The sequence below is a fragment of the Oryctolagus cuniculus genome, chromosome 2 (assembly GCF_964237555.1).
Source record: "Oryctolagus cuniculus chromosome 2, mOryCun1.1, whole genome shotgun sequence".
Classification (NCBI taxonomy): domain Eukaryota; kingdom Metazoa; phylum Chordata; class Mammalia; order Lagomorpha; family Leporidae; genus Oryctolagus; species Oryctolagus cuniculus.
In genome coordinates, this window is record NC_091433.1 from 45542215 (window position 1) to 45569974 (window position 27760).

The 27760-nt window shown below is 40.9% G+C and overlaps 1 protein-coding gene and 1 long non-coding RNA gene across 6 annotated transcripts in view; one reads left to right on the top strand and one right to left on the bottom strand.

Moving 5' to 3' along the window:
• On the top strand, positions 1–21262 carry LOC127490258 (uncharacterized). The gene is made up of 3 exons (XR_007918106.2): positions 1–1109; positions 14364–14710; positions 21062–21262. It is a non-coding gene; the product is annotated as an uncharacterized lncRNA (long non-coding RNA).
• The window catches only part of FZD3 (frizzled class receptor 3), a 101661-nt gene continuing 88940 nt past the window's right edge, over positions 15040–27760 (bottom strand). For all 5 annotated transcript variants that reach the window (XM_070068245.1, XM_051842534.2, XM_051842535.2 and 2 more), the window contains one exon: positions 15040–27598. In XM_070068245.1, the coding sequence (XP_069924346.1) occupies positions 27385–27598 (214 nt within the window). In that variant the 3' untranslated portion in view covers positions 15040–27384. The remainder of the gene's footprint in view (positions 27599–27760) is intronic.

Here is a 27760-nt window from a genome sequence, read left to right on the forward strand (position 1 = left end):
GCCCCGTCATCCGCTCCTACAGCCCTGCCCCGAACTCCTTATCGCCAGAGGCTGGATCCAAATCCACTCAAAGCCAGGAGAGCTTTCACTGCCCCACCCCCAATATTTACCACATGTGGAGAATCCCACAGGAGTCTGAAAAAGAGTCACGGATCACCGCTTACCTGAAAAGGAGATGAACTGTGGAAACTCCACGGGAAAACACTGAGTTAGAAAGTTACCACTAGCCACAAAATAAAAAGTGAAGTGGAGTTCTAAGTCAGGAGCTGAGGCAATACCTAACGGCTGTTAGGGAGACGCTCCTAATCATACCAAGCAGACATCTCTGGTCAGTCAGATAACACTGCGCTACGGGCAATACCCTCCTGCCCACGCTGACTGGACAGTTCAAACATAAGACGTGAACAGTATTGACTGGACTGCTCAGCTGCAAGCAAGGAGGAAACAGCATTGATTGGACAACAAGTTGGCGATGGCAAGCTGGAGGACTGCCGGAAATGAGGATAAAAAGGGAGCCCGTGCACCGCTCTCCATCCTTTCAAGGATCATGGCCTGGTGCGTGTAAACCACCGGGAGCGGAAGAAAGAAGAGCGGAGCTGTCACTGGGCTGTCACTGACGAGATCCTGACCCGCTCCTGACCTGTCCCAGCCACGGCTTTCTGAGCTGCGTCCGTTCCTGAGCCGTTTCAGCCGCAGTCTCCTGTGCGGCTTTAGCCGCATGAGCCGCCCTGTTCCTGTCTAGTGCCCGTCTGATAAAAGTTGCTGTAACACTTTCGGCTTTGCCGCCGAACCAAGGGCCCAGTGTGTGTGAACCTCTGGATCTCCACGCATCCGGAGCTGAAGAGGCAGCCCGCTAGCTTTGGCTAAGCGGCACAAGGCGAGGACGGGATCAAGCGGCCAGCGGCGCTGCTGCATTGCCGCCCTGCTGTCGGGCCTGACCAGCAGAGCCGCCTCGCCTGGAGTCCTTATCAGCCCGCTGCCAGAGCTGACCGCAGAGCCGGACCAGGCCTCTCAGCAGGGGACCTCTCCAACTTCTCGCCTTGTTGCCCGCCTGGGAACTTTGAGCCTACCGCCCAGAGTGATAGCCTTCCCATGACTTCCGGCTGCCTGTAAGTGACTGGTCCGAGTTCTGTCCCTGCTGGGACGTTGAACCCTGGACACTATACACTCCCCACTGGAGAAACACATTCGTGACAGTGATCCGAGCCTAGATACGTAGCAAACCAATGTTATGTATTGAATCTTTTGCTGTGCTTGTGTTGTTCATTGTGATAGTACTTGATTATTTTAATAGTGTTTGTTGTGACTTATGGTATAAGAATATTGATTTTCTGGCCGATAGTGATATTGTTAAGATTAGGTATATATATTGAGATAAGTAGTTATGTTAAGCTAAGTAATTCAGTAAGTGTGTTAAATTAGCTATAAATTATGATAAGTGGTATTATTGACATTATTGATAGTGATATTAGTGATATTGATAAGTGTGTTAAGTAGTTATGTTAAGTTAGGTGACTAGGCCAAGTAGTTAAGCTAAGTAGTTACGTTAAGCTAAGTAGCTAAGTTAAATATTTAAGTCACATTAAGTAGTGGTGTTAAGTTTATTGATAAGTGTACTAAATAATATATATTGATAAGTATATTGATATAGATGAGTATATTGATCTTAATAACTAAGCAGTGGAGAATGTAATAAACCCCTGGTGTGTCCCTGGTGTGTAAGCAATAAAAATCATTTATAGGAAAGGCAATCTTGTGTCCATGTGTTCCTTTCTTCCCCATGACTGACAAGTCGTACGTTGCACCTGCTACTGTCGAGCAGTAGCAGTAGGCGCTCGTGACACCACATGCTTAAAACAAACAAAAAACTCTCTCATTAACCTTTCCTGGAATTATAAGTCACTGGAAGCTACCAGCCTCTGGAGACAAGAGGATCGGGCACAGCCTCACGACCACTAGCCTACAACAGAATCTAAGATATCAGGCCGGTGCTGTGGTGTAGTGGGTAAAGCCATCGCCTACAGTGCCAGCATCCCAAATGGGTGCCACTTTGAGACATAGCTGTTCCACTTCTGATCCAGCTCTCTGCTATGGCCTGGAAAGGCAGTGGAAGATGGCCCAAGTCCTTGGGCCCCTGCACCCACGTCGGGGGCCTGGAGGAAGCTCCTGGCTCCTGGCTTCGGATCCACGCAGCTCTGGCCGTTGCAGCAAATTGAGGAGTGAGCCAGCAGATGGAAGACCTTTCTCTCTCTCTCCTCTCTCTCTCTGCCTCTCCTTCTCTTTCTGTGTAACTCTGACTTTCAAATAACTAGATTAATTAAAAAAAAAAGAACATGAATCTCAGGTGAGGCATCAGCGCTGCCCGGCAAGCATCTTGTGTTTGCTCTGGTTCCTTCCTGCTCCCATTCTTTCAGGGATTGCTTCATATTTCCCTCTGGCTCCTTAGGCCGCCAACATCTTATCCATCCCTGTGCTTAATGACCTTGTTTCCTACTTCACTCTGAAAATTGATCAGACCGGGAGAACTGTCACAAGCTCCCTCCAGCACTCGTCTCTGTGGGGAGCAACTCGGACTAAGACTGTTACTGGAATTAAGACTTATTCTATGCATCTGCTCTCCCACAATATGGCGCTGGGAGAGGAGGAAATAGCTCTACACAGCTGCCTCCAGTTCAACCAATAAACAGCAGGACCTGCTCCTGATTGGAGGAGAGCAGCGTACTCGGCGTGTGGGTAGCAGAGTTGGGATTGGTGGAAGAGGACTATAAAGGAGGAGAGAGACAACATGCACCGGGAACATCTATCTGAAGGAACACCTGTGCAGCCCCCGAGAGAGCCGGCCGGTGGTATGCCGCTCCCCCGCGGAAGTGGGGAAAGTGGCAGGGGGAACCGCCCTTCCACAGAGGTGGAAGGGTCGGCAGCCAACCCGGGAAGAACCAGCAGCAAACCCGGGGAGGGCCGAGCAGACAAAAGAACAGCGCAGGGTCCTGTGTCGTTCCTCCACGAAGAGGGGGAGCGACAGTCTCCTCCTCTGGTGTCCACACACTCTGCACCGTCTCCTGTTACTCTGGAGGAGCTACAGGAGATGCTGGGGTCCTAAGCAACATCTTAACAACTACACCAAATATGCTGGCTCCTCAGTCCAAACTGTTTAAAGATATCTATTTAGGGGCCAGCGCTGTGGTGCAGTGGGTTAACACCCTGGCCTGAAGCACCGGCATCCCATATGGGCGCTGGTTTGAGACCTGGATGCTCCACTTCTGATCCAGTTCTCTGCTATGGCCTGGGAAAGCAGTAGAAGATGGCCCAAGTCCTTGGGCACCTGCACCCACATTGGAGACCTGGAAGAAACTCCTGGCTTTGGATCAGCACAGTTTCTGCCATGTGGCCATCTGGAGAGTGAACCATAGGATGGAAGACCTCTCTCTTTCTCTATGCCTCTCCTCTCTCTGTGTAACTCTGACTTTCAAATAAATAAATAATCTTAAAAAAAGAAAAAAGATTTATCTACTTATTTGAAACCAGTTCATCTTACAAAAAAAAAAAAAGATTTATTTATTTGAAAGAGTTACAGAGAGAGGTAAAGCCAGAGAGAGAGAGATCTTCCATTCCACTGGTTCACTCCACAATGGCCACAACGGCCAGAGCTGAGCTGATCTGAAGCCAAGAGCCAGGAGCTTCTTCCCAGTCTCCCATGTGGGTGCAAAGGCCCAAGGACTTAGGTCATCTTCTACTGCTATCCCAGGCCATAGCAGAGAGCTAGATAGGAGGTGGGGCAATCGGCTCTCAAACCGGCACCCATATGGGATGCCAGGGCTTCAGGCCAGCGCTTTAACCTGCTGCACCACAGTGCCGGCCCCGAAACCAGCTCAGCTTTTTAAGGGCGTAGAATGGAGAGCAGGGGGTGGAACCATATTTCCTGAACACCTACTTTGTGTGAGGCATTGACCTCATTTAGTCTCAAAACAACCCTGTGTGATAGGTATGATCATGCCGAGTTTGAAGATTTGGAAACTGAGAACCTGGCTAAATGACTAGATTTTTTCCATATTCTTATTATGGATTTTACAAGCGATGCAATAATAACTCCCTGCTGTGTTGATCAACACAGGCTGGGCCAGCTGCAGGTGCCCACACCTCCATCTCTCCAGAGAGCCCAGAGTGCTGAACATCTTAACAGCTAGGCCAAATACCCATTCTAGTTGTACAGAATTTTCTTGTGTTGATTTTGTATTCTGCTACTTTGCTAAGTTCATGTATTTATTCTAACATAATAAGTATTCTATTCTATTATTCTAACATAATAATTATTGTGGAATCTTCATAGAATTTTCTACAATTTCTTACCATCTTTAAATGGAGATAATTTACTTTTTCCTTTCCAATCCAGATGCTATGTAATTTTTCTGACCTCAGTGCTCTGGCTAGAACTTCTGGTACTGTATTAAAGAAGCAGTGAAAGCAGACATCTGATCTTAGAGGGAACGCTCCCAGTCTTTCACCACTGGTGATGCTATCTGTGAGTTTTTCATCATGCTGCAGTAGTTTCTATTCCTCTGCACCTGTTGAGTATTTGTGTCGTGAAAGTATGTGGCTTTTGTCAAATGCTTTTTCTGCCTCAATTGAGATGATCATGTGTTTCTTTTCCCATTATTTTGCTGTTTATTCACTTCCCAAATGCCTGACAAAAAAAACTGGAGCTGGGCCAGGCTGAAGCCAAGAGCCAGGAACTCCACTGGGTTCTCCCACATGAATGGCAGGGATCCAAACACTTGAACCACCATGCTGCCTGCCAGGGTACTTAAGACGCTAGATGGGAAGTGGAGGCAGGGCTGGATCCCAGGTATGTGGGCAAACCAAAGGACAGCTTAATCCACTGTGCCACTATGCTAGCCTCCTTTCCACACTTTTTTTTTTTAAAGACATTTTATTTATTTATTTGAGAGGTAAGTTATAGACAGAGGGAGAGAAAGAGAAAGGTCTTCCATCCACTGGTTCACTCCCCATATGGTCACAATGATGGGAGCTGAGCTGATCTGCAGCCAAGAACTAGGACATTCTCCCAGGTCTCCCAGGTGGGTGCAGGAACCCAAGCACTTGGGCCATCTTTCACTGCTTTCCCAGATGCCTTAGCAGGGAGCTGGGTTGGAAGAGGAGCCGCCAGGACTAGAACAGTCACCCACATGTGATACTGGTGCTGCAGGCGGAGGCTTAGGACACTGTGCCACAGCGCCGGCCCCTTTTCCACCACTTTTGAAGGACAGTTTTGCTGAATATAGGGTTTTTGGTTGACGGCTTTCTTCCCTCAACACTTTGTATATGTTGGCCCACTGCCTTTGGTCTCCATAATTTCTGATGAGATGTCTGCTGATATTCTTATTGAGAATTCCTCCTATGTGGCAAGTTGCTTCTCCCTTGCTGCTCTCGAGGGTCTTTGTTTTTTCAGTTTGATTGTAATTGTCTTAGTGTGGGTCTCTTTGAGTTTACCCTATTTGGCATCCGAAGGTTCCAAAAGGCACTTTTCCCTCTCTCCACCCCCAGAAGATGAATGCTTCCTCAAATCTTCATGTATTTCAGCCACTCTGATCTCTACTCTCACAGGACTGTTTGCAAGTACTTACCAGTTAAGAGGGGACTTTCTTTCTAGCTCTATCCCCTTTTCCAAGTGCAGTTTTTCTAGACCCTCTGGTTCTCTGCAGTTTGGTAATGGGATAACTAGAGAAATCTCCACTGTGGAATAGTGTTTATTTTTCTACTTTAGGTAATTTGAAATCTGTAGTGTTTGTCTTCTTGTTATGTGAAAATGTGTAATTTGTATAATTTAATTCTTCCTATTAAATACTAAGAGGTAAATATGGAGGGATTTGGAGACCAGCACTGTGGTGCAGTGGGTTAACACCTTGGCCTCAAGCGCCGGCATCCCTTATGGGTGCTGGTTCAAGACCCTGCTGTTCCACTTCCTGTGCAGCTCTCTGCTATGGCTTGGGAAAGCAGTAGAAGATGGTTCAAGTCCTTGGGCCCCTGTACCCACATGGGAGACCCAGAAGAAGCTCCTGGCTCCTGGCACACCTCCAGCTGTAGCAGCCATCTGGGGAGTGAACCATAGGATGAAAGACTGCTCTTTCTCTCTCTCTCTCTGTCTCTCCTCTCTCTGTGTAACTCTGACTTTCAAATAAATAAATATAAATAAATAATATAACATAAATAAATAAATAGAAATATGGAGGGATTTGGACTGGGTGGTAACTGTTACTTTGGCTACCGATTTATTTTAACTGTCATTCTTTTTTCTCTCTTTCCCTTTCCTTCCTTCCTTCCTTCCTTCCTTCCTTCCTTCCTTCCTTCCTTCCTTCCTTCCTTCCTTCCTTCCTTCCTTCCCTTCCTCCCTCCCTCCCTCCCTCCCTCCCTCCCTCTTCTCTCTCTCTTTAAATTTTCAACTACTTGAAAGACAGAGAGAGGTTTTCTACCCACTGGTTCACTCCCAAATCCTGCAAAAAATATTCATTTATACAGTAAGGAAAAACCTCCTCATCTTCATCTCATCCTAGGCACCATGAGGCCCCACCACAAACACCCACCCAGCTTGTGTGCTCCACACACCACTGTCCAGGTGGAAGGGGCAACCACTGCTGCTCCTCACTCATCCAGGAAACGCGGGAAAGGAAGCGCAGGGCAGGGAGGGGAGCCAGTGTGTGTGTCCGAGCCCTCGCTGCCCTACCATGCTCTCCTGCTGGGGCTCACAGTGAATTCGGGGATCTCTTTGTTCCTACGCCCACTTCCCACCTGGGCCACCTTCCGCCACACCAGTGGAGTTGGTGACTGAGGTTCTCTCTAGGCTGGATGTGACTTTGATGGGCTTTAGGTGACAGCCAGTGGGAGAAGGCTGGCTGTTTCTGGTAGAAAAATTCCCCAAATTCAATTGTCCCCATGGCAAAAAGAAAAAAAGGCATGCACATGTGCACACAACCCACACAGCACAAACAGCTCACTCCATGCACACAGACGGGTTCCTCCCAAGCCCGAGTCCCTCTGCCTCCCCGTCTGGCCTCAGACCTGATCACCTAAGGATGGGCCTGCCTCACTTCCTGGACGCCACACATCGTGCTCCTGCCCAGAGGCGGCCGCCACTTGGGAAAGACTCTAAGAGGAGCAGGGACTACTGCGGCTGAGAGGCAGCCTCTACTGACCCTCCAGGCAAGGGAGGGAGGGGCCCTAGGCATTGCTCAGAACCCACACCACTGGGACTGAGGCCCTCCTGGGCCTGGGGAAGTCACGTACCCTCTTCCGCCCCACGCCAAGGCTTGCACTTGCTCTGGCCCGCTGCAGAGCCCATTTCTCCAAGGATGTCACAAAAATGGCTTGTTCGTGGGAAAGAAGCCAAGGTGTGTGGGACACTTAGCAGGTGAGGTAGCCTACAAGCAGGAGGAGCAGCAGGACCACTCTGGCAGGACCACACCCACTGATGGTGGCCAACGAAGCCCCTCGTGGCAAATGCAGGGGCACCTTGTTGTGTGGGTCAGATGGGAACCCAGGAAAGCAGGGCTTGTGAAGTCCCCCACGACCCTGCCAGGGGCAGCTGAAGGACGTACTGCTTCAAGGTTATCAAGAGGGAAGGATGGCTGGGCATGCGTGGGCTCCCTGGTGGCAGTGTCTCAGGAGATCGGCACCACAGCAGTAGCAGCCTGGGCCTAACAGGGTTCCCAGACAAAACACCATCCTGAGCCCCAGGGCATGGGCACCAACAGGAGCTCCCTCTGCTCTGCTAGGGAGAGGCCCTCGTGTACACAGAAAGCAGGCGCTCCTAGGAAGCCCTCCTCTAGCCCCAGCCCCAGCCCCAGCTGCACTGCCCTCGGCGGGTGGATATTCCCCCTTTGGTTTTCTGAGGGGTGTGGGAAGGTGAAGGGGGGAGTTTCATACAAGCTTTTTCTTCCACAATCAAACTTTAAAAAACAACAGTCTCAGAAGAGGATGAGGAGGAGCAAACACCACACATTTTTTGGAACTCAGACACCCAGACAGAGACAGACAGATGTCTAGAATTCCATCTGGGTCTACCATGTGGGTGGCAGGGGCACAAGTACTTGAGCCATTATCTGCTGCCTCCAGGGATGCATTAGCAGGAAGCTGGATTGGAAGCAGAGTAGCTAGGACTTGAACTGGCACTCTACATGGGATGTAGGAATTGCAAGTAGCAGCCACCTTCATGCCTGCCCCCTTCACCCTCATTCTTTTTTGTTGTTGTTAAGATTTTATTTAGGCCGGTGCCGCGGCTCAATAGGCTAATCCTTTGCCTTTTGGTGCCGGCACACCGGGTTCTAGTCCCAGTCGGAGCGCCGGACTCTGTCTCAGTTGCCCCTCTTCCAGGCCAGGTCTCTGCTAGGGCCAGGAGTGCAGTGGAGGATGGCCCAGGTACTTGGGCCCTGCACCCCATGGGAGACCAGGAGAAGCACCTGGCTCCTGCCTTTGGATCAGCGCGGTGCGCCGGCCGCAGTGCGCCGGCTGCAGCGGCCATTGGAGGGTGAACCAACGGCAAAAGGAAGACCTTTCTCTTTGTCTCTCTCTCTCACTGTCCACTCTGCCTGTCAAAAAAAATTTTTTTTTATTTATTTGAAAGGCAGAGCTACCAAGAGAGGGATAGATCTTCCATCCACTGGTTCCCTCCCCAAACAGCCACAATGACTAGAGCTGGGCCAATCCAAAGCCAGGAGCCAAGAGCTTCTTCTGGGTCTCCCATGTGGGTACAGGAACCCAAGGACTCGGGCCATCTTCCATCATTTTCCCAGGCACATTAGCAGGGAACTGGATCAGAAGGGAAGCATCCAGGTCTCAAACCAGCACCCATATGGGAATGCAGGCACCGCAAGAATCAACTTTACTCACTACACCACAGCACCAACCCCTTAGCCCTTATTCTTGAAAGACAGTTTCCTGGCTTAGAATTCTTGGTTTATAGTTGTTTTCCTTGATATATTCTTGTCTTTTGGCTTTCACTATTGCTGTAGAGAAATCAGCCTTCACTGTAGTTGCTACTTTTTTTTGTTTTTAAGATTTTATTTATTTGAGAGAAAAAAAACTCAAAGAGAGGGAGAGTGAGAGGAAGGTCCTCCATCCGCTGGTTCACTCCCCCAAATGGCCGCATCGGCTGGAGCTGAGCCAATCCGAAATCAGGAGCTTCCTCCAGGTCTCCCACGGGGAAGCAAGGGCCTGAGCACTTGGGCCATGCTCTACTGCCTTCCCAGGCCATAAGCAGAGAGCTAGACTAGTTGGAACTGGCGCCCATCTGGGACACTGGTGCAGCAGGCAGAAGCTTAGCCTACTAAGCCACAGCGCTGGCCCTGTCGTTGCTATTTCTTTGTGACTTACCTGTCTCTGCTCTGGCTGCCTTATTTTTTCTCTTCATATGTTCTTTCACTTTCTTATAAGGTGTCTAAGTGCAACTGAAAATAAAATCGTGAAACTCACCGAGCTCCATGGACTTGACAGTGTCTTTTAACAGTCCCAGAGAATTCAACCATTAGCACTTCATATAGGTCTTTGCCTCCTCATTCTTTTAAATATCATTTATTTACTTATGCCATGTTACTTCCTTAGTTAAAATGCTTCAATGGCACTATTTTTCACTTTAACCAATATCCATATTCTTTACCAACACCCTTAAGAATCTCCTTATAGGATGCTGTTACTTCATAACCTGAAATTAGTCTGCTGATTTATTACTTATCATCTGTGTTCTCCCTTTAGACTCAAACTTCAGATTACGAGACTGTACGTTTCTTTTTCTTTTCTTTTCTTTCTTTTTTTTTTTTTTTTTTTTTTGACAGGCAGAGTGGACAGTGAGAGAGAGAGAGAGAAAGGTCTTCCTTTGCCGTTGGTTCACCCTCCAATGGCCGCCGCGGCCGGCGCACCACGCTGACCCGATGGCAGGAGCCAGGTACTTCTCCTGGTCTCCCATGGGGTGCAGGACCCAAGTACCTGGGCCATCCTCCACTGCACTCCCTGGCCACAGCACTGCAAGGCAGAGGATTAGCCTAGTGAGCCACGGCGCCGGCCGAGACTGTACGTTTCAATTGTCTGTTTTGTTCCCTATCATAATCTTGGCAATTAATGTGACCAATTAGTAATTATTAGTATTATATAATTAGTAATTATTACTAATAATAATCTATAACACTCCTTGTATCCTCAGTCCTCATGTTAGAAGCAACTTCTTACTCATTTGTGCTTCCATAATACCCTGAACTCACCAATACTGCAGTACTCAGATGTTTCACAGTTTATTTCCTCACTGTACTGTGAACTTTGCAAGAGGAGAAACCACATCATTTTCTTATTTGAATGTCTAGGGTAAGGAGTAAGTAAACAGATGAGTACTTAGCTAATGAATGAATGAATAAATGCTATTGACTGATAACAATGGCTTGACACATCATTTTCTAAAATGACTTGTGTAAGACAAGAGAAACAATACACGATGCTTGACTCTTGGGAAAAAAACTCTGACAGCTTACAACAGCCTTAGAATCAAATATATCATGTTGCTGCAAAAGAGCTTCTACGATCAACAGGACAGGAGAAGGAAGGAAGAATTATTAGATCCAAAGATTTAGTTTGTTTTCTCCTTAGTATCTCTGCATTTGCTAATTAATTTTAGTGCCATTGTAATGGCTCCAGAAATAAACTAATTTCTGGCAGTCACATGGCCTACACAGTCTGGGTTTTTCTGAAATGCTTATCATCACACTGAAAAGTGCAAGGATTCGCTTGGAATCCACTAAATGATGGCTGAGTAGCACATAGATTGTTTCTGCCATAGGGACTGCTACATGTGGTTCCCTTGGGCAAACTCAATGTGGCCCAACTTCTTTCCAGAGAATAACCTCCCTTCTTCTGCCCTTTGGCCACCTCCACAGGTGGGAAACCAGACGCTTGCATACAGATATAGCATGTGAATTTACTGGCTATCTTTAGCAAATTTCTAAAAAGTCTAGTGTCTAAAACATTTCCAAAATAAAAACATGTTTTGTTGACTCACTTCACGTGAAGCGTTTATATATTCCTGTTGTCCTTATTATTGTACATGTGTACATCTAGTATTATTTGAGGTTGTTGATTACTTTCTGTTAGCACTGCAGGATCTTTAGTCTTCAGCTGTCTGCAGACAATGAAAAGAGCTCATTATAATTCTTCTGCAGCAGAATGGAAGACAGTGACTTGTCAGTACCTTAGCAAAAAGCGTTTTTTTCTTTTAAAGATTTTATTTATTTATTTGAGAGGTAGTTACAGACAGTGAGAGGGAGAAACAGAGAAAGGTCTTCTGTCCGTTGGTTCACTCCCCAAATGGCCGCAACGGCCAGAGCTGCACTGATCCAAAGCCAGAAGCCAGGTGCCCCTTCCCAGTCTCCCATGCGGGTGCAGGGGCCCAACGATTTGGGCCATCCTCCGCTGCTTTCCCAGGTCATAGCAGAGAGCTGGATCAGAAGTGGAACAGCCGGGACTTGAACCGGCGCCCTTATGGGATGCTGGTGCCACAGGCAGAGGATTAACCTACTGGGCCACGGCACTGGTCCCAGCAAAAAGCTTTTGTTATTTAAAAATTATTCTTGAGTACTTGATATCATAGTTTTTTGTTTTTAAAATAAGTAGATTTGTATGTAACTCGCTTTTATGTATGTGTACATTGTTCAAAAGTACCCAGAGATCAGGGAATAAATCTATGTTCCCTTTTTCATACTTGGTACACTTGAACAACTCAAATTTATCTGCTCTTTGTCTCTTTCTTTTAGTTATTTATTTATTTAAATATTTATTTATTTATTTAAAAGACAGAGTTTACCAAGAGAGAAAGACACACACAGAGCACTGGTTCACTCTCCAAATGGCCATGGCTGGTCTGAAGCCAGGAGCCAGGAATTTCTTCCAAGTCTCCCACATGGGTGCAGGGGCCCAAGTTCCACCCTCCACTGCTTTCTGCAGTGCATTAGCAGGGAGCTGGATCTTAAGTGGAGCAGCAGTGGACTTGAACCAGCACCTATAATATTGCAGATGGTGGCTTTACCCACTACACCTCAATGCTGGCCCCAATTTTGTCTCCTGACAAAATAATTTTTCTGGTTGGGAGAGTGTGGGGCTGCTAAAAATGTATGATTAGATTAGATTAGACAAAAAATGAGGAGTAGAATTTTAAGCATGAGGAAAGTAGGATGGAAGACAAAAAAAGGGAGATTTGGGAACAAATGACAAGAAGAGAACTGAAAAAATAATGGTGGAAAAAAAAAAGATGAAATCAGAAGAAAAGTAGCAGGGACTACTTGCTCTTACTAATCTCAACACCTCCCACTGCCTCCACCTACCTCAGCCGTGTGTTTCATGGCAACTGGCCAGGACTCTGAAATGCTTCTGATTCTTAATGGACTCCTTGGCCAATTTTCCATTACTCATTTGTTTATTGCCTATATGCTGCAGAATCAGAGGTGTGAGGCTTAGTACATTAGGTTTCTACTGGTTTAAGCAACACAGTATTATTATCTTACAGTTCTATAGCTCAGAAGTCTGCGGTGGGTCTCACTGACCAGAAAGCAGGAAGTCAGCAGTTCCTTTCTGGACACTTGGAGGGCAGAGTTCTTGCTTCTTTTGCTTATTCTGGTTGTTGGCAGAATTCCTGGCAGTTGTAGGACTGAGATCTGAAAGCCAATCCCAGTTTTGAAAGCATCCCCACTGCCACCCTAGCCTGATAACTGTTTTCAGTTGAGAAAATTAGAAAGCTCAAACATGAATTGAAGGCTTTCTAGGTAGGAGACTCTAACCAAGAATCTCTTCAACACAAACAGTAATAGGTTCTCAAAAACTAACGGAAGTGAAAAGGTAGCCAGAAAATAAATTGATCATGAATCACAGAATTCTAGAAAGGATCTGGCGATCATCTTAATTTGCTAACTTAAAAATCTGTTAAACTTTTTGAGATGATTGCAGATGTACATATTGTTTTAATAAATAGCTCATATCCAGTTTCCCCTAATGATAACATTTTTTGGTAACTATAATACAACATAAAAACCAGGAAACTGGCATAGCTACAACCCATCTGTTTTATTCAGATTCCATCAGTTTAACATGCACTCATTCGTGTGTGTATGTATACACACAGTTCTATGCAATCTGATCACATGTAGGTTTGTGTGACCAACACCACAGCTGAGAAACAGAAAAGGTTCATGGTTTTTGAAGTGGGCTCTTTGAGCTGTCAGAGTTTATCTGGATGCTTCAAGGGCTGCTGCAGGAGAGCAGGGTAAGGCGGCTAGGCCGAAGAAGTGGGATTCCTGGCACCTTGCTTTCTCTTTCAACAGAAGTCTGCTTTTCTCCGGTTTACCTACTGAGAAAGAATTTCATAGCTAAAAGCAACTGGCATAGCCCAGTTCTTTGCTTGCAGATGAAGGAGCTGGGCATGCATGGGTAGCTATGCACCACAGCACACAATGATTCGTTCTCAATCAGCTAATGATCAGCATTAGCCTACCAAGTTAGTTGATGGTCAAGGATAACACAACCAAAAAACCTCATTCTTTCCCTCACTTGTGAACACCCTCAATTCTCAGCATTTCCCCTTTATTCATATCATCAGCATCTAGACTGCCCGACTTCCAATGATCGGAGGGATCTGATTATTAAAAGGGGCTCCTGTTCTTCTGTGTAAATGTCGACTTAACAGAAGTACAGTATACATAAAAGTGTCCAGTGGACTCCCCACTGATTCTATGGCATCTGGAGATACATGTTCAGTTCTTCAGATGATTTTAAAAGAGATATTCTTAACCAGACTGTTTTGGAGAGGAATAATCAAGGTATGATAGGATGTCATAGGAGATTTGGAGAGTAAGAAAACAGGGACATGTTTTGACCACAGAAAAGATTTGGAGAAAACAGGGTACCTTTTTTCAAATGTCTAGAAAGTAGTCCTAAGAAAGAATTACTTAGCTGTAGAACAGCACCAACAATATAACAGCACCCACTCAATATAAGGAAAGCTTTATATAACAATTAGAGAGCAGTCTCAGAATGGGATGGAAGGTCTTACTTAGCCGTGAACTTCCTGCTACAGAACTCATTAAAGCAGAGGCTCGCAACGGAGGGTGTTTTGAAGGATTTCTGCACCAGGTGGGAAGCTGGACTTTATGAATTTGAAAGTTCCTTCCAAGTTAAGACTGTATGATTCAGGAAAGATACACACTACACTGCTAATGGAACTTTAAGTACTAGCTAGCCTACCCTTGCATGAAAAAAAAATTACTTGATATTTGCTTATATGAGTTACATTTCTTACTGGAAAACTGATATATTCTAATGTATTAATTTTTTTTTTTTGACAGGCAGAGTGGACAGTGAGAGACAGAGAGAGAGAGAGAAAGGTCTTCCTTTGCCGTTGGTTCACCCTCCAATGGCCGCTGCAGCCAGCGCGCTGCGGCCGGTGCACCACGCTGATCCGATGGCAGGAGCCAGGTACTTCTCCTGGTCTCCCATGGGGTGCAGGGCCCAAGTATTTGGGGCCATCCTCCACTGCACTCCCTGGCCACAGCAGAGAGCTGGCCTGGAAGAGGGGCAACCGGGACAGAATCCAGCGCCCCGACCGGGACTAGAACCTGGTGTTCCAGTGCTGCAAGGCAGAGGATTAGCCTAGTGAGCCGCGGCGCCGGCCTAATGTATTCATTTTTAACAGGTATTTCTTATGGCTCTATTTATGTGACTACTAGTGTTACTATGTACTGAGGATGTAACAATAAACAGAGATGGTTTTATCTACAGTGACAAAACAAGTGCAAAAGAAGGGTAAGATATAGGATGATGTGTGTTTTTATATTTTTATGTATCAGAGGTTTGTGATTCTCATGCTATTATGAATAAGAAAACTTAGTAATGTTGTAGGAATATGATATATGAAACTTAATTTTATGATAGCCGTGTAATATGTTAACTAGGCTGTTTAAATAAAGAAGCTGGAACATGAGGTACAAAACTACATTCAGATAATGATGACAGCAAAGAGAATAAATTATTCAATTTTATTAAAAATTTCCAATTTATAACCAAAATATACAACCACTACATTTAAAATCAGTTTGTACACTCACAGTTAAAGTGCTAAGAAAAAACATTTACAAAAACTGACATCAGTCTACTGTAAACAAAATAAATCTACAAGAGCAGAGTGCAAAGCACATCCAGCTAATGTGAAAATACAGTACATGCTCTAATACAGTGCACTTGCCCTATACATAGCTCAACAATGGCAACTTTCCCACTCACTTGGAAACGAATGAACAGTTTTAATGAATGTTTAAAACAGAAACATGAAGAATTAATGCCACAAAATTCAATCTGTAAACTTTATAACTAGATATTTATGTGATAAAGCAAGATTAAAAATTTAGAATCAATCTAGAATCACCTCTGCAATTCAACTGAGAAAAACTAAAATGCTAAGTGCCAGCTATTTAAAAACAGCAATTTTTTGGAACAGAGCAAATGGAATAATGCATTTTATAACTTTAAGTCTCCTGAAAAACTGAAAATGGGAAGACCTTTTTTTTTTTTCACAAGTATGAACAGTGTTCATCTGGAAATTTCGTATCAATGAACAGACAGATGTTGCTGTAAGGTGGAACACAATAACATAGAAACACTGATAGATTTTAAAAATTACAGGTGATACAGAACTAGGACACTCTGGATATCATTCTTGAACTGAAAGAAAAAAAACCCACATCTGCAGCCTTGACTTCATAAGACCCATGAACACAGGCAGTCAGCTCCCTTCCTGAAGGTCACTGAGGACATACAGCACTGAGACTTCACACGGTTTCAGAGCAAAGGGACATATTTTCAAATCAGGTCACTTCACGATTTCTGTTTCCTCAAAACAGTTCCACCAACATTAAATGATATTATTTTTACTTCTGTTTTAAAATAATATTCTACTCATTGAGATAATCTGTGCCAACAGCAATGTGTTTTTAACACAGATTTCTCTTTAAGAGAGATAAAAGTGATATGGTCACCAGCACTTTAATATGAACTGGTTAAAGCAAACTTCCTTTTTCTTAACAACTGAGATGGGTCATATTTTGGAAGTATTGTAAAGAATGATGATGGGGAATAGAAGCCAGCTAATAAGATTTTGGAGAATGTAGCATTTAAGGAATAGGTCAGATGGGAAGAGTATGGACGTAAGCAGGGCTCAGAGTTTCATGAGCATCCCCTAGGAAGAAGTATATCAACCACTTATTGATAGATCAAAGCTTTGTCAACTATAAAAATGTACACAACATTAAGATACCCAGAGTGATTCTACAATGTGTTAGATTAGCTTTTGCTGGCTAACATGTTTCTAAATTATTCATAGTAATATCATTTATATAAGGGGGTGTCTGAATTTGGAACAACATAATTCACAACTTTCTAGATCATAAAATTGAGAAATCCTTGCATAAGCACCTCATATTTTTATATTTACATATTTTTATTCTTATAATTTCAAACAGATATAAAGAAACCTTTAAATGGCATTTTATGGCAAACGTGTTGACTATGTAACACAGAAGTATTTATAGCATTCATAAATTTATTTAGTTTATTTGAGAGAGCAAGAGAGTGAGAGAGCGAGAGCGAGAGAGAGAGAAAAGAAGGCATATAAGAGAGCTCTTATCTACTCACTCCCCCAAATGCTCACAAAAGCTGGGATTGGGCCTGGTCAAAGCTGGGGCCGTGAATCTCCCATATTGGTGACAGGGACCCAACTACTTCAGCTATCACCTGCTGCCTCTCAGGGCCTGCACTAGGAAGCTACAATCTCAAGTGGGGCTGGGACTAGAATCCAAAAACTGGTAAGAGATATAAGTATCCCAAGTAGTGTCTTAACCAGTAGGCCAAAATCTCACCCTAAGATTCTATAGCTAGCAAAATTGGAGTCTTTATTAGGTATGAAGGGCAAAAAATTATTTTGCCTCTAAATAATATTTACAGACTAATCCTTTAATATGACAGAACTGCAAGTTATAGAAACTTAAAAACTATACAGACAATAAAAGACTTACATAATTTATGGATTCTCAAAAGGTATTTGCTTTGATTATTAAAGTCATTTTGATAACATGTCTTTTAAAAAACTAGGACATTTAATGACAAAACAAAAGCTTTTTGTGAAAAGATCTGTGGTTACCTGCAGAGTATCCTTCATAAACCTTCAGATAGTTTGATAAGAAAATTTCTCATTTCTCAGATGAGAAATTAATGAGTTCTGAAAATAAGACAAGACTCAAAAACAGCTTAGATTAAATAAACATGAGCTTTGAGCACTGCATATTACAGGAAATTATAATTAATTATTGACACATTTGTATAATATCCCAAATTCACTACCATATTAAAATACAGAAATTATTGGAATAAATTTAACCCAGGAAGCCAAAGATCTCTACAATGAAAATTATAAAACATTAAAGAAAGAAATAGAAGACATTAAAAAATGGAAAAATCTCCCATGTTCATGGATCGGCAGAATCAACATCATCACAATGTACATACTACCAAAAGCAATTTATAGATTCAGTGTGATCCCAGTCAAAATACCAATTACACTCTTTGCAGATCTATAAAAAAAAGATGCTAAAATTCATATGGAAATACGAGAGACCCTGAATAGCTAAAGCAATATTATACAACAAAAACAAAGCTGGAGACATCACAATACTTGATTTTAATACAAACTACAGGGCAGTTATAATCAAAACACCCTGGTACTGGCATAAAAACAGACCTATAGACCAATGGAACAAGATAGAAACTCCAGAAATCAACTCATGTGCCTACAATCAACTTATCTTTGACAAGGGAACTAAAATCAATCCCTGGAGCAAGGACAGTCTTTAACAAATGATGCTGGGGAAACTAGATCTGTGCATGCAGAACTATGAAACTAGACCTCTACCTTAGACCTTAAACAAAAATCTACTCAAAATGGATCAAAGACCTAAATCTATGACCCAATACCATCAAATTATTAGAGAACATTGGAGAAACCCTGCAAGACATTGGCATAGGCAAAGAATTCTTGGAAAATACCCTAGAGGCACAGGAAGTGAAAGCCAAAATTGATAAATGGGATTACATCAAGCTGAGATGCTTCTGCACTGCAAAAGAAACACTCAGAAAGTGAAGAGGCAACTGACAGAAAGGGGGAAAATATTTGCAAACTATGCAGCTGATAAAGGGTTAACATCCAGAATCTAAAAAAAGCTCAAGAAATTCAACAACAACAAAACAAACAATCCAGTTAAAGAAATGGGCAAAAGACTTGAACAGGCATTTTTCAAGAGAAGAAATTCAAATGGCCAACAGACACTTGAAAAAATGCTCAGGATCACTAGCCATCAGGGAAATGTGAATCTAAAACTTTTAATTTTGAAGAAACTCCTTTCATAGTTTTCTCAAATAACAAGACAAGACAATTTAATAGTTTTTGAGTTGTTAAATGAGACCTCCCTTCAGGAGCTGGGAGAAAGGGATGATGGCAGTAATATCTTTATCATGCCAAAGCAAATGTCTGAACCAGAGTCACACATCCACATATAAAATAATTTTAAACTTCAATGAGAAAACTCAAAGCAAGAATCTGGCATTTGAAAATAAAAGCAGAAAAACTGTTTTAAGTTAGCATTAAAGACATATGAAGTGAGATAATTCTAAAGAAGCTAGGTATTACAGAAAGATAAGTAATTCAGATTTAGTCTGATAGCTCACACCTAATCACAATGGCACCTATGATGTGAGCACTTCCCGATCTGCACAGTCCTTTTTATATTTTTCAAGCTCATATATAAAGGAAATACATCATTTTCAAGTACATTTTCACTTCAGTGAAATACAAAGAACTAGTACATTGATTTTGTTTCAGAAATATAGAATTATAGAAATATTTCTATTGATAAGATTACTTTAGGGAAAATTTATCTGGGGCAAGGTTAAGACAAGGTATCTGCAGATTTCCTTTTCAAAGCTGAGGGTAGGAGTAGTTAGGAGAAAAAGGAAAATGGTGGGTGGATAAATATAAATTAACTTTAGGATTATTTGGCTTATTTTATAGAATATACTATTAACAAAATCAAGAAAACATTCAATGAAGTTAGATCTGATTCAAATTTAACCAGTGTGACAACCAAAACTTGCAGACTGAAAAGTGAAAATAAATGTGGTGTTGTTATTCTGTTTATAGGCAATCAAATTAACATTTTCATAGTGTAGGCTTCTCTAAGAGAAAAGTTCGGCATCTAATTTGATTTCTAGAAGCCGGCAGTTACATGATCCAGTGAAATGACCAAAAAAAAAAAAAAAAAAAAAAAAAAAAAAAAACAGTGTAGGTAAAGAAATCACATGAGAAACGAATACATCTTTCCACTCAATTTTCCACTAACCACCAGGCCCCAAACCCAATAACTAGATATTGTCCAAGAGATTGTTAGGAGCTAATGCAGACAGGGCCAAGACAATGATCTTTACAAATAGCAAGGATCTCTTTGGCTTGATTCTCAAAGAACACTGTTAATCTTTGAGAGAACTGAAAGCTGGAACTAATAGAATCTCTACATTTTATTAGATGATAATTAAGATAATTAAGAAGCTTTCATGGAAACATTATGGAAAGAAAAAAATTCAAAACCATGTTTATCTCTAACAATATTTTAAACCAGGGCATTCACTTGCCTATGGCAATCAGGTGCTGTGCTAATTCAATGAATCTAAGAATGCAATTTCAGAATTGTTAAACAAAAAATTCAATCAACTCTTCTGAAATTTCCTTTATATTTTACAATTATTTTAATGTTGGTAAAACCTGACAGCTTTAAAGTTAGTCGCGAGCCAGTGTTAAAATCACTTTGGTCACTGATTTTTATCTTGAATATATTTTGTATAATACTGAGGCTTACTAGCTAACTAGAGGTCAAAGACCACAAAACTTTGTCTCATTCTTTTCTGTAAATCAACTTAAAGTACTTATGTTGGTGTTTAAAAAGATTTTTCCCACTTAAAAAACAGTTATGTCCACTATTTGTAACTTTTCCTTCATTTTTATTATCTGTAACATAACTTTCCTCCTTTACATTTACTTAAAGACTAGAAAACAAAGTTAAGGGACAGGAGTTTGGCACAGAGGTTAAGATACTGCTTGAGACACCTGCATTCATTAAAGTCCTGGCTCTTCTCCTAACTCCAGCGTCCTTCTAATATGCACCCTAGGAGGCAGCAGGTGAGAGCTCCAGTAGTTGGGTCCCTGTCACCTTGTGGGACACCCAGATTGAAACCCTGGCTCTTGGCTTTGACCTTGCCCAGCCCTAACTATTGTAGGACTTTGGGGAGAGGATGAATGAGAAATTTCTCCCTCTCTGCCTTTCAAATAAATAAACAGTCATGTTTTGAAAAAGAAAAAAGGCCGGCGCCGCGGCTCACTAGGCTAATCCTCCGCCTAGCGGCGCTGGCACACCGGGTTCTAGTCCCGGTCGGGGCGCCGGATTCTGTCCCGGTTGTCCCTCTTCCAAGCCAGCCCTCTGCTGTGGCCAGGGAGTGCAGTGGAGGATGGCCCAGGTGCTTGGGCCCTGCACCCCATGGGAGACCAGGAAAAGCACCTGGCTCCTGGCTCCTGCCATCGGATCAGCGCGGTGCGCCGGCCGCAGCGCGCCGGCCGCGGCGGCCATTGGAGGGTGAACCAACGGCAAAGGAAGACCTTTCTCTCTGTCTCTCTCTCTCACTGTCCACTCTGCCTGTCAAAAAAAAAAAAAAAAAAAAAAAAAAGAAAAAGAAAAAGAAAAAGTTAATAACATATTTGAATCTTACCAATATGTATATAAACTGCATTAATAGTATAAGTTCTTTGAAAAATACAGTTCATGAGAAGTATGACAAGAATTGAAATAAGCCCAAAGTAATGATTGTAAGATGACCAAGAAAAAATAAAATCAGAGGTGGGTGGAACTTGACCCAGCACCTAATCTAATCCATTCTATCCCTCTTTTTACAGATGAGTAAGCAGAAGCCCCAGGAGGAAAAAATGCCTTGCCAAAGTTACATAGCTCACTGAAGAGGAGGCAAGACTAGAAATCGGGATTCCTAACTCAAAATCCTGTATTTTTAAAATAACATAATGCATTTTATTAATCATCACAAAACTCTGCCAATTTAGAAAATAAACTATTAAGCTCCAATTTTTTTAAAAAGTCAATATGCTCTACATAAAGAAATTATTTGCAAGTTAGTATATACACCAAGTTGACACAGAACCAAAACCTTACAGGCTACATAATAAAGTAATTCACCATACTCCAGGAAATGCAAAATAACAAGCATAAAAAAAAAAAAAACAAAAAACTAAAAACACTAACTTTAGCAAATGGTGACTGGCAAAATAATGGAAGTGGGTCTTCAAAATTTGAATAATTACAAGGTCAAAATTTTGTTTTCTGTCAGGGAAAACTGGTCACAGTGGCCAATAAAATGAGAGTCCATTATGAGCAATGTTATCATACCAATGAATATATCCAAGAAAAGACATAATAGATTTCCTGAGACAGGTGATTATATGAAACATACCTTAAGGAAATGACCTTTCAGTGCATTCAAATAGGCTGAACTACTCTATCTTACAGGAAATAATGTACTGGTTTAGGTTCTGAGTAACATATAAGTGAACACATTATTTCCTCTTATGGCAACAAAATTTTAATTTGCGGGGGGGGGGTGGCGGGGAGGGAGAAAGAGACAGATAGCTAGATATTCCAGTTACTTATTGGTCTACTCCCCTAAAGCCCTCAGGCACCTGGGAGCCAGGAACTCAATCCACATCTCCCATGTGAGTGGCAGGTACCAATTATTTGATCCATAACCTGCTGCCTCTCAGGGTCTGCACAGGTAGGAAGCTGGAATCAGAAGCCTGGGCTATGAGTTGAGCCCAGGCACTCCAATATGGGATGCAGGTGTCCTAGGTAACAGGAGTTTAACATCTTCCTAGAAGATTTGGAACCTGAGAGAAAACCGTAATCCTATATAAATTTATTAAAGAAGTATAAAATTCAAATTAAATTAGAAAAAAAGAAAAACTTGGGAGACTGATTACAGTCAGTTGAAAAGTAAAGGATGTTTAATCTTCCTTTGCTTTTCTCAAAATTCACATAACTAGAACCAAGGGAAAAAAAAAACTGTGAAGAGATGCCAACACGAGCTTTTTCAAATAAAATAGATTAAAGTTATGTAAGAATAAAGTATAAAATAATCCACTTGCTATGGAACATAGCTGAATTAAATGTAAACATTTTTCTTATTGTCATCAGTCATCAAAAAGCATAAAAGTTCAAAAGAATCATGAGTTCCCTTGTAAATCTAGATTCTATAAAAATGCTATCTGTGTGTTTGTGTGTGAAGAATGGGGAAAAATTATTCTTTAACACAAGTTTTTAAAAATTACGTCTACATATATACAAACAATTCCCATTGTAGTATGACTTAAAATATAAAGCTCTGTGCCATGAGAAACAGTGAAGTACCACAATCCCTTTCTCAAGACTCGTTCTCAAACACACAGAACTAGCTACAGAAAAACCTCCAAAGGAAGAAAGTTATAGGGCCTACATTCCTTTTTACAGTTTTGTATAAATTTCAGAAAAGTCAAGTTAATGTACCTATGTAATTCCATATGAAAGGAAAAATATAATGGAGATCCCCAAATTTCTACTGGACATTAGCTACAAATTCAACTTCACATAAGTTGAGAGTATCTTCTAGTATAATAAATATTAAAGAGCCCATACAACTTAATAGAATATACTCTTAAAAAGAATCTCATTTTTAATGGTTAATTGTATCATATGAATACTGGCCTAATTCCTATTTTGTTCTTATTGCTAAAAAATAAATACCAGGGAGGATAACTTCGTTTTCTGCAACTCCCAAGTTCTAACAGAACCAAGTAATATCAGTAGCGCAATTTATAGGTTCTAGAGTACTATAATACCTGTTATTTCATTTGATCCTTATAATCTTCACTGAAGTAGGTTGGGACCAAAAATTATCTTATCCTAATTTTACACTGAAGAAATTGAGAATTAAAGAAATTAAATGAGCAGTTCAGTTGACATAAAGAGGGGGTCTTTGAATTCCAAGCCTAATGGAATTTGCATAACACAAGTCATCCAAATATAATATATAAATGTACCTTTGATGTGTCAAAACACAATATAAATATAATCAAAACAAAATTTTGGTGTACTAATGATTTTTTAAGCTCTAGCCAGTGATCCACTCACTTATCAAAAACAAAAACATAAAACAAAACCTTAAGTTCTTCCTTTTACTTCATGGGCATAGAGCCTAAATGAAGAAGGGTACAGTCTCAGTTATTTCCAGCATCATCAGGAAGAAACTATGAGGTAGGTTAAAATGTAGTAGATTTTTCTAATTTGAAAAGATTCTTAGAATTGTTATAAATCTACTCTTAAGCAATAGAAAAGGAAAGCTTGCCTGAATACTCATTCACCCAAGTGGTACACAAATACCTAATTTAGCACGAGAATTGATTACTCACTTCTAAAAATCAATGTTCACCTTTTTAAATAATTAAAAAGGTTGGTGCATATTTGTATGTATATCTTTTTAATTAAAACAGTAATATAGAATGTTACTCTAAGAGAAACAAGCTTCATTCAGTATAACATCTATTTCTTATTCATTTCACTTAGCTTTATATTAAGATCTTCCAAATTTTTTTGAAGTAAGACTCACTATTATTGTAAAAGTAAGTTGTGTGACATGAGTTGTTCATTAATTTAAGTATTTATTGAAAACCTTGCTAGGTACTCAGCCCTGTGTTGTTGCTAAGTTATTAATCAACTGTTCCTTGAAACTCTTGTTTTGAGCTTTATATTATCTTGCATCTTTTGCCTAATGACTAAGTAAAGTAATACTGTCAAAATAAAAGTATTTTTCAAAACTTTTTGATAATATGAAAACATTTTAGAGAGAACTATTATTATCTCAGTTGTCAAGTGAACAAATAAAACACTAAACATTAGCACATGCCAGTCATAACACAAATTAAACACATGGTGAGAAAGTCTGTCCAGACTTATTCAAGTAAGTTTAAGCCACTTTAGGCTTTTGCTGTAGTTCTTCAATGGTCTCTTCAAAAAGGAAACGTTTTCAATTTGGAGCACTAGTTTGATAAATAACATGATTCGAACTAAATTCTGTTACTGAAATCAATGGATCAACACTATTAATTAAATTTTGTGGAGCAATATATAGATAGTTCCTGAAAATAACCCAAAGGTCAATACAGTCATTCACACATAAACAATTAGTCTAATAGAGAAGATACAAATAAATATATAAAAATCTGGAAGCACAAAGTTAAGATTTTCACAGCAATGTTCACTTAACTGTCTATACTTGGCCCTCTTGTACAAGAAAAGCAACACTTTGGCAGCTGGTAATCTAATGCAGATGGCAATGGATGGCAGCATCTTCGAGCTCAAACTGGCACCTTTTATTTTAACTTTGTATTTTTGTTTGTGAATGTTTGTTTTGGTTCTCTCATGCTGTTCTCAGAAGGGATTCTCAGACAAAGCTTCATGAATTATTGATTTATATATAAATTACTTGTTATATTGTAAATTTGGCCTTCATAGAAAAGGTTTACTAATTATCAGCTATGAGGGAATTCAGATCTTGCTTGTCTTGAATGCTAACTCCAGATCCAAGGAGAAAGACAATGAAGACAGAGGAAAAAACACTTTGGGCCAAATGTTTAAATATATTTTAAAGAATTAATAATAACTCATAATAAGATATATGACCATGTGCTTTGAAAGAAACATGAAATGCAAACAAATTACTGTCAGAAAAGACTCTTGCCTGATGAAAGCTTGTTTTTCACCATCTTTTTTGTTTTAAAGGGTGAGAGAAAGTACACATAAAGTAAACACATATCAAGAAATATTACAGTAGTCCTCAAATAAATCCTCAATATTCTTAATCCCTTATATTTCATAAGGGATTTACCATTTTATTTCTTTCTTTCTTTCTTTTTTTTTTTTTTTTGACAGGCAGAGTTAGACAGTGAGAGAGAGAGTCAGAGAGAAAGGTCTTCCTTCCGTTGGTTCACCCCCCAAGTGGCTGCTAAGGCTGGTGCGCTGCACTGATCCGAAGCCAGGAGCCAGGTGCTTCCTCCTGGTCTCCCATGTGGGTGCAGGGCCCAAGTACTTGGGCCATCCTCCACTGCCTTCCCGGGCCACAGCAGAGAGCTGGACTGGAAGAGGAGCAACCGGGGACAGAATCCGGCGCCCCAACCGGGACTAGAACCCGGGGTGCCGGCACCGCAGGTGGAGGATTAGCCTAGTGAGCCACGGCGCCGGCCGGATTTACCATTTTCAAACAGCTTTCACGTGATTTTTTTCATTTGATCTTGATTTGACAACTTTTTGAGGTAGGCAGAGAAGTTTTTTAATCATTTATCCTCATTTACAAACAAGGGAACAAAAGTTCAGAGAGACTGATTTGTTAAAGGTCAAAAACTTGCATCCAGCACAGCCAGGCCTCTAGAGTCTACACTATTTTTTCAAAGTGTGATTCTTGGATTACTTGCACAAGAACCACCTGTGGTATTTTTACAACTACAGGTTTTTAACATCATACCACCTTTGAGTTAAGAATCTCTAGGAGTTGAGCCCAGAATCCTGCATTTTATAATGGACAATAAAATGGAAAACAATTGTATATTAGGCAATGATACAAAAACATAACATTGAATCTAGCTAGATCTTCATGTGATATAAGGTGATACCATCAGATTATCAGGGGCAAGTTAATTTAAAACAATTGGTTTCAAGCCTGGCTGCAGATTAAAATCACCTGGAAAGTCTTAGAACAAAAAATTAGTAATTATTAAGTGAGCAGTGGAAAGTGTTGGGCCTGAGAAATTCTCCAAATGATTCTTACCTGTAGTCAGGGTTGAGGACCACTTGTTTAAATACATCTTTTTACATAACACATCTAGCATTTTCCACACTTTTTCTTTCCCTTTGATTACTTTTGTACCTTATAAAGTTCACAGTTCATATGTAAATTACTTAAACATTACAAGATAAAATGTTAAACATTTCTGACTTGATATTTTTAAGATGAAAAGATATTCATAGCGAGATTAACCATGCTCCATTTTGCTACATGATTTTCAAATACCAAATTAATCATCACTTTGGACTTAGATTATATGTATATATCAACTAAAACAAGAATGATCCAGAAACTGAAAATAAGAATGTGGGACAAAAGCTGTAGTCTATTGGCTACTGAGACAGTGCAAGTGCAGACAATCAGCTCACTATGGAGGGGGGCCTGGCTACCAGGGTCTGGTGGTTTGGGCAAGGTCACAATTCACTGTAGAAAAATACAACAATGAATACAGAAAAAACATTTTGCAATTGTAGTTACCACAAAAAGCCTTACAATGTGTGATGCTTATCTCAACAGATGCCTCCACAGAGCAGATGAAGTTTTCTATGAATCAATACTATTACATGAGAAGAAATAGTTACAAATTAAAATTTTTATACCATGCATATGGGTTAAGTTATAAAAATACAGCCAGTAAAAGCAATATTTACAAATGTAATAAAAACAACACAATAATAGGGGGGAAATGCCCACCTCTGCTTTTATTCCATTGCTAATTCAAATCCTGAATATCTCTGGGTAAAGATTATTTTGATAGAATTTTGATATAACCTTCCACAGACTAGTCAGATTCTTCTGTTGCACTTACATTCTATTAGCTAAAATACACTTGCTGATTTATCAAAGTCTCCTACAGTTTAAAAAGTTTTTTTTTTCACTTACTGGAAATAAAACTACAAAGTCCTACTATTCATCTGAGAAATAAGCCTTGCATAGAAAATTTCATCAATTCTGAAATTTTGTTTTATTAACAGAGCTACCAGAATGTTATCTCACAACTAGTTCATATTATATGAAAGTTCACTACAAAGCAGTTACCACACATTTAGGATTTTTCTAAATATAAAATAAGTGGGTTTATAAAAATGCTTACCAGACAAATTATTATCTCTTCACAACCTAGAAAGAATTACTTTTGAGATTATATAATTCTAAGTGTTTTGGAGGCCTTGATGTTTGAAGTTTGATGCAATATAAAAAGCAAAATTTACCTTTCCAATGGACACAATCTGCACCTGACTGAAATCACAATAACTGAGTTTCAGCAGTCAGTCATGCAAAGGCAAAGAATAAAATCTGCTTTTTAACAGCACGAGTTTCCACCTTAGACAAAACAAATTAAGCACTAGTTCCATCTTCTTCAATCACTCGATTCATGCTGGTGCCATGTGTGATGTGAGTCATGGGATTGTTACTGAGGTCTCTGATGCTGCTATGTCGTGACTGTTCATTGAGCCGATGAGAACTGCTGTGCCTGGAGTGATCCGTTAGTCGTGACATGCTGCCATGAGGTAGTCTCTCCTCCATTCCTCTGTAACTGCAGGGAGTGTACCTAATACAGGAGAGTTTATTTTGAGTTGGTAACAGAACATACTAGAAAATGACACTCGTACTTTTTGTGAAGATGTCTTATTAAATGAAATGATTAGGAAAAGAATAATGAGAAAGTAACTTGATTACTTAGATTGATTTTATTAATGCTGTAGAATTACTG